This window comes from Cucurbita pepo, chromosome LG01 (assembly GCF_002806865.2).
Source record: "Cucurbita pepo subsp. pepo cultivar mu-cu-16 chromosome LG01, ASM280686v2, whole genome shotgun sequence".
NCBI classification, from domain to species: Eukaryota; Viridiplantae; Streptophyta; class Magnoliopsida; order Cucurbitales; family Cucurbitaceae; genus Cucurbita; species Cucurbita pepo.
The window spans coordinates 11,659,933-11,667,834 of NC_036638.1; the positions used below are offsets into that span (position 1 = coordinate 11,659,933).

The following is a 7,902-nucleotide window of genomic DNA, read 5'->3' on the forward strand; positions in this document are numbered from 1 at the left end:
AGGATCAACTTACTAATCATGGTTATATCAAATGGACAGAAATATATCTATAGTGAGGGGAGTGCAACTACTAGGCTATAGTGGAGTGTCCTAGTTGTTAACGAATGTTGGTTAACAAGGTTAATGAGTTCAGCTGGTTAATCTCGAATCGTTGGAGCCCATGATCTGTAGGTCCATTAGGTCCCCCTGCTAGCTCATATCGGACTAAACCTTAGAACAGTATGATAAGTGAGTTCCAAGTGTTCGAATTCAAATTATGGAATATATGCTAAATATATACGATATATTTAACCTCATTTTGTTTTAAATATGAATTAAACAAAAAGAGAGAATTGAAGATATGTAAATAAGATTTAAATATTTTAATTATGAATAGGGAATCATAATTAATGTGTGCCGGAATTGATTGGGATTGGCATTTGATTTAATGTTAAATATTAATTAAACAGTTTAATTAATCATTTAATATTATTTTGGTTTGAAATTAATTGTTGAATTAAAATAAAGAAAGTCAAAATGTTGACTTCGCTTAACGATTTAATATTATTTTGATTTGAAATTAATTGTTGAATTAAAATAAAGAAAGTCAAAATGTTGACTTCGCTTAACAAAATAATCCATGTTTGAGTTAGTGGAATATTGAATGTCAATATATGGTTTAACCAAACTTGCATGCTTGCCACATAATCTCACAAATTTGAATGGAGTTTTGAGTGTCAAAATTTGGTAATCTCAAATTTGCAAGAACATGCAAATATGACTCTGTAAATAGAGTGATCAAGGTACATGAAAATTCTCCTTCAAAAACTTTGAAAAAATCTCTCAAAACTCTCTCTTTAGATATACTAAATTCCTATCAAGTCTAGTCACTCACTGGATTCTACAATCCCGTTCTAAGGCCGGAGAAGACATTAGTGGTGGTTCGAAATCGGTTTGTGAGGAAAAAGGAATTTGAACTACAAAAGGTTAGTATTCAAACTCATTGAGTTTTAATGCTTTTGAACATGCTAGCTAATTTACTATAATTGATGTATTTAGAGTGCGAAAGATCCAAATTGCTTCCGCACCTATTATAGTAACACCATCATAGGATTCTCGTGCAAGGTCTCACAAACCTGTCGTGGTTTGGAATTCTGGGTTCTAGATCTGCTAGTAATCGTTTCGCAGATCTAAATGCATGCTCTTATAAGAGGTATCCCAATTTAGGGTTCTATCTAGCCTAGATAGTCTCAAGCGCCCTATTCTAGGCTCATAGTTTTCTCCTATTCAACAAGAAAGATAACACAAGCAATCATGCACTACAGTTAACATGCAACAATACATGTAATATTAACAAACATGCTCAAAGGGAAAATAACATCCACCTTCATCCGGAGCGCAGATTTTACAAGTTTCCCTTCCTCATACATACATACATTATCACAATCTCAATTGAAACAGATACATAATCGAACTAGATTCCATCGATTTTCTTAATTAGTTCATTTCCATGGTTTCCATACTCATATGCTAGGTTCGGCTAGCTAAGTTTATCGGTATGGTAGCATGCATGCTCATTCCAAGCGGTTCCTACAAGTACTGCTCGTGGGAACCCAAATGGTTACTTACTTGGTTGACGCGTGCCTTTCCAAGCTCGAGTTTCTTGGCGGAAAGGATTCCAAAAATTCTAGAATTTCCTTGACAGGTCCTAATTCACATAATAATAGGGTCGGTATCAAGTACTCACGCGCTACACGAGCCGTGGAGAGCTTCCTACACGCGACTTCCCGCGCAGTCGCGAGGCAGCACCCGGGTTGGAGCGTCGGTTCGGTTCGTGCGTTCTCGGGTCGCGTGCGGAGCGTCGGTTCAGACTCGGGCCAACCCCAATCCGCTTGCCTGACGCGTGCGGGGCACGCCTCACATGCCGGAATGCGCCACGTGTCCAACATCGATTCTGCCTCGCTCCTCCGTACGTCGGCCGACGCTTGGCGGCGTTCTTCTCTCTCCTGCTGCGTTTTTTCCAAATTTTCGAGAAACGTGAATTTTTAGCGTTCTCAATCCATTTTCTTTCAATTTTTATATCTTCCAATCCATAATCTGAATCACTTCACGAATATTGTAGATCTCATATTCTATTTCTACCATATATTCTTCTTATATTGTTTTGGTAATCACGCGTCTTATTATTCGAGTTCGAATTTGACGAAAAATACGAGTTCTTACCGAAAATCGTGTTTTCTTGAAACTCTAATTCGAACGAAAATCTCGACTGCCTTCACTCCAAAACTTACGAAGATCACACTCCTGAGGGTAAAAGTCCAAGAATCACTAAAAAACGTCACTAGCACACCAAAATCTAGATAAACATCTCGATCTAGACATTCGCGGACTAATCGTAAGTTCTTAGACGTTTTCGACGAAATAGGAAGGTGCGATTCGTGAAAGCACCTTGCCTTGGACTACTGAAGGATTAGGTTGAGGATTCTCATATCTCCGGCGTCGATTTTTTATCAGATCTTCTCCTCCGACCTCAAAACCCTAATCTCCTTTCTGAGATCTCCGGCGTCGATTTCCATCATTGTGCCTAAATTTTGGAAATCGTAAAAGGTCTCTTGAATTATAGTAAATTTAATTATATTATTTCCCAACTTAAATAAAAATAATTAATAATTAATGTCTAATTTTACCTTAAAATTTGTTACTGAAAATTACTAAAAAGAAATCAAAGGAATATTGACTAAACTAGAATATAGATGTGCATATATTAATAAACGCTTTCCAAATTTTATGAATAAAACAAACTAAACCTCACATCAAAAGTGTTACGAGAAAAGTAATAATAGTTATAAAATAGCGTGTTGTTTTCATAGGCCCAAAAAATCTCAACCAATTTTTGTGCAATCGGTGGGCTTAAACGACACCGTCATATTGTCAATATCATACCCAACCAAAAAATTCGCCATCATACTGTTCCCGATGACTGCGTCCTTGTCGTCAACGCCCATCGCGGTGAAGCAAAAGGACCCATCCGGCATCTTATTGAAAGTCTGAACCGTACTCAATCGCAGATCCACGCCGCCGTCGAAGTGCAGAGTCATCACCAAATCCCCCAAATTATCTTTGTAGCAAAGAGTATCATCGTCAATGGGCTTCGACGGGATATGCCGCCGAACTTCGGCAGCCAATCGTCCGTACAATTCTTTGGGGAGGAGAGTCGGCGGCGTGCCGGTATCGAGAACCGCATTCCCCTTGGCCGGAGGTCCCGACGTACTGTACGGAACGAGGGTTTTTCCGACGGAGATTCCCGTGAGGGTGAGAGAGTAAGATGTCTGGTCGGCTGTTCGAACGAGTTGGGCTGTGATGACTCCGGGTCCTTTAACTTCAGAACCCGACCCGATAGAGAGGCTACTTGAGATTCTCGGGTCGGTGTTGTATGGCATCAGACAAAGGGAGAACTTTCTGCCGCCGACCGATGGACCTATCTGTGAATATGAATTTACATTAACTATAAGGTTTTGAACTTTATAGTTGTTTGAATAAGAATATAATTAACCGTTGGTTTCACTATTTAATGCGAATAATGTTTTTAAAAATATTAATAATAATTGAAAGTGATAATATATATACACCTGAGAAACGAAGGAAATCGCTCCTCTTCCAAATCCGATCAATCCCATTTCATTGGCATTAAACGTTCCACTATTATTATGTCCGCAACCAAACACCACCCCCGAAAACGGCGTCGTCGCTCCAGACCTCGAAGTTACAGCCATTTTTTCAGTCGCCAATTCTCCCTGCGTAGATCCGCTTCCATACCCATAGCCGTACTTACACGTGTCGGTGCCGGAGCACGCCGCACCGGACCCCCTCAAATGGCACTGCGGCGACTTGCAAGAAAGGGTTCGAAAGGTTGACGATTTCGAAGGGTCGTAAATCGGATTGGTTTGCCGGTAACATTTCGCACATGGACGACACTGGGCCCAAAATAAATCGCTGCCAGTGTCGAGGATTGCATGCACCTCCGTCGGCGGCGTTCCGACGGCGATTTTCACCATAAATTCGCTGGTTTCCGGCCAAATTTGTGACTTGGCTGCCATCGGTGAAACGTTGCCGGGTGAGAGTCGGCGTTGGATGAGTTCCAGCTTGAGACCACCGCCTTTGCCGGCGATGGAAAGTAGTGCGAGAAGGAGAAATATGGTAGGCGCCATGGGATTGCATGGATTTTAGATTTCTTTGTTTTATTTATACGCGTGAGAGAGATAATGACGTGGAAATTGAAATTATTACGTACAACTAGGAAAGGACGGCCGTGTTTTTGGTAACCCTCGCTGTTTTTTTTAATATAAAAATAGAATGTTATTTAAGTATTTATTTAGTTGTTTCTATTTACTCAGATCGTATTAAATTTTCATATTTCCAAGCCTTTATTAAATTTAGTTTTAATCTAAATAAGGAAAACAAAAATATTTAAATAGGAGTATATTTCTTATTCTGTTTTAATAATTATCTTTGAATTAAATAAAACTATGTAAAGTTTTCAAATTAACTTATGCATGGTAATTGAAAAAAAAACATAGTATTTCGATTATTAAAAATAGAATCATTTATTTAATTTAACTAATTAAATAAATTTAATGTATTGCTCGATGATTAATTAACAATTTATAATCACGTACATTTATTTATTTGATTAACTATAAATCAAATTTAGATCTAAATAATGTTATTCATAATTCTATTTTAATAATTATCTTGGAATAAAGGAATTAAATAAAACTATATAAACTTTTGAATTTATCATAATTAATTAATTAATTAATGAAGGTTTGTTATTATTAATTATAACTTTAATTCTAGAAAGGAAAATAGTTTAATAACCGGTCCAAAAAAAACCTAAACTAAAAAGAACAGAATATGAGTATGTTAATAGTCAAAGTTAGTAATGTTGGGAAAAGTTTTAAAATTGTGATAAATAATAATGAATGCTATATTTTTAATTTTTTTAAAAAAATTCATATCTTAGAACATAAGGGTAACTTCAAAATGGTTAAAATCATTTCAAGTTCAAAATTATTTTAAAACATATTTTAATAATTCGAATAACCAATTATTATTTAACTTTACATTCCGTAAAAATTGATTTTGAATATTTATATGAATATAAATTTTGAATATTTATAATTATTTTATTGTCACGGTCCAATTTTCGAGACTTCGAAAAACCAAATTGTGACTAAAAAGACGAAATCGGAAAAAATTAAATTAAAAAGAAAATAAAATAGAAGATAAAAATCCGATAAAATTTAAAACAAGAAAAGGAACGGTATGAATATTTCATCAGTTTTATCGATGATTATTCAAGGTATGGCTATATTTACCTAATGTATCACAAGTCCGAAGCTCTTGAAAAGTTCAGAGGGTTGTTTCTATGTAACAACCCTAAATTTTACCTATTTAATCTAAGGTCGTTACTATACCACCTTGAAATGCGGAATTTACATTAAATGGACTCTAATTATAAATGCGCCTTACGCTGACCTTTTATTACCTCACGAAAAACGAATACAAGGGAAAGAAAGAAAAAAGAACAACACTGAAACAATTGTCTTATACTACCCTAGGGTTTATTATGCGATTACAAATCAACCTATTCTAACCTATACTAATGATGCAAACGGGAATTCAACCTAAACTAACATATTCTACGAAATGAAAAACAACTATCCTATGCATGTGCCATGGTCCCAGGGTGTGCGATGCCGCTGTCGATCTCACATGGGTGCCTTGCCTTTATCTGAAAAGTATAGTAGCACGAGACTTGAGTATTTCTAGAATACTCAGTAAGTGACCCCCTATCGGGGTTTTGCAACAATCACATGCAATAAGATGATGTGACCTATCTTTCAATCTGTCTTCCTACGGTGCTGTTCTAACGGATAAATTTGGACGTGTACCATATACTCTACACACAGCCCATACGTGCGAGTATGGTCTCACCAGCTAGTTCGCACACCGCTGGGCCACTTTCCTTGTTAGGCTAGCATACTCTGGGAGCTCCTTAGGCAAGACACCCGTTGGAACTAGTAACTGTCACGACAGCGCTATGCAAAGCATAACGATCGTTGTCCTGCCATTGGATGTACGTGTCCGTACACTCGTGATGGAATAGGGGTTTCCCCCCAAATGCATGAGCACACATAATGCATGAGGTCCCCATTACTTCTACTTTTGTCATTAATGAATATAACCCCACTATCATATTTCATGCTTAACATGTCATTTCTCATTTTCAGTCTACTTGTCATACATATTCCTAACCGGGTTATATTTCAAACAATTTACCGTGTTTCATGTCATACGTTTCATGCTGTTTACATTCAAATATTTCATACAATCATGCCATAATCATTCAAGAACACCATAAACGTCATAAACACTAAATATCACTTCATGCTAAACATACATTCACATTCAAAAGGTTACGCATGTAAGCACAAAGGTCTAGAAGACAATTTAATGACACGTGCGAATCCACAGGCACGTGCCAACATACAACAAACAACGCGTAACCTACAACGGGTGAGCCACTTACTCGGTAGGCCTTAGCCGAAGTACTCCCTAAAATATCAACGTAAGCTCCTAGCTCCTCAAAACGTCCTACGCTTCCGTTGGTGGTTGGTTTCTATTGGATCATTCGACACCTTTGTTAGTATTTCACAAACATAATTAATTTCCAACTTAAATTTGTGAAATATGACATTAAAACGATCTATTTTACCTTAAACGGGGTCGAAACTAAGTCCAGGAGGGTCACCTCGGTAACATCGTTACGACGTCCTTTTTCCCTCCCTTTTTCTCCGTTTCTGAGTCTCCTTCTCCCCTTAATTCCGTTTTTGGTATTTGTTTGGTTCGTAAAGGCCTAACACTCCCGGATCTGAGAGGATTCGAAAATCCAACGTTCTGTCTCCCTTGCCCGATAGTATACAACGTGTAGGACTCGTCTAAATCTACCCCTGATGTGTGTAAAAGTTTCCGAGATTACTTTTGTTGCGTAAAACGAAGGTTTCAACGTCGATTTCGTAGGGTTTGGCTTTGTTGGAGCTTCGTCGGATTTTCTCACTGTCTTTCTCATTTTCACTATTTTCCTTCTCTGTAGGTGTCTTTGGGGGTGGCTGAAGCTCAGGTTTGGTTTCCGTGGTGACCCCGACATCGGGCGTCTTTCGTGGGTCATATGCGAACCAAAAACTCCAGCGTTCACCAGAGTTTTCGGTCCTGCCGACGACAGTTTTTTTTTATCTGATCCGTTACATTATCTACCCCTAAAAAGATCTTTCGTCCTCGAATGTCTCAAACTCCTAGATCAATTCAGAATATTTTCCCTTTATTTCCTCCTCTCGTTCCCACGTCGCTTCATCAATTTGGTGGTTTCGCCACTATGCCTTGACGAACCCTATGTTTCTATTACATAAGGCTTTCACTTCTCGGGCTAGGATTTTAATCGGTTTCTCCTGATAACTTAAGTTTTCCTCGATCTCAAGGGGTTTGTAGTCAATCACGTGCGTAGGGTCTAAAATATATTTCCTTAACATGGACACATGAAATATACTGTGTACGCTCGAGAGTGAAGGTGGTAAGGCTAGTTTGTATGCTACTGAACCTATTCTTTCAAGAATTTTGAACGGTCCGATAAATCGGGAGCTTTGCTTCCCCTTACATCCGAATCTTAGAACACCTTTCATAGGAGCTACTTTTAGGAACACAGGGTCCCCCTCTTCGAACTCTAAGTTCCTACGCCTACTGTCGGCATAGCTCTTTTGCCTACTTTGTGAAGTGCACATCCTTGCTCTAATTTTCTATACCGCCTCGTTGGTGATGCGGACCAGCTCGGGTCCTTCCAGTTCTCGTTCTCCCACTTCATCCCAG

The 7,902-nt window shown here is 38.2% G+C and overlaps 1 protein-coding gene across 1 annotated transcript; it reads right to left on the reverse strand.

The window, feature by feature from the left end:
- Nucleotides 1-2,861: 2,861 nt before the first annotated feature.
- On the reverse strand, nucleotides 2,862-4,187 carry LOC111789231 (aspartic proteinase CDR1-like). The gene is made up of 2 exons (XM_023669935.1): nucleotides 3,609-4,187; nucleotides 2,862-3,461 (listed from the first exon to the last, which is right to left on the reverse strand). The coding sequence occupies exons 1-2, from the start codon at nucleotides 4,185-4,187 to the stop codon at nucleotides 2,862-2,864; spliced, it is 1,179 nt and encodes a 392-aa protein (XP_023525703.1).
- Nucleotides 4,188-7,902: the final 3,715 nt, after the last annotated feature.

Excerpts from the sequence above, each read along its gene's own strand:
- LOC111789231 (XM_023669935.1), bottom strand. The coding sequence starts at position 4,187 with ATGGCGCCTACCATATTTCTCCTTCTCGCACTACTTTCCATCGCCGGC. Across the intron at positions 3,462-3,608 it reads CGATTTCCTTCGTTTCTCAG|ATAGGTCCATCGGTCGGCGG; the intron begins GTGTATATATAT and ends TCATATTCACAG.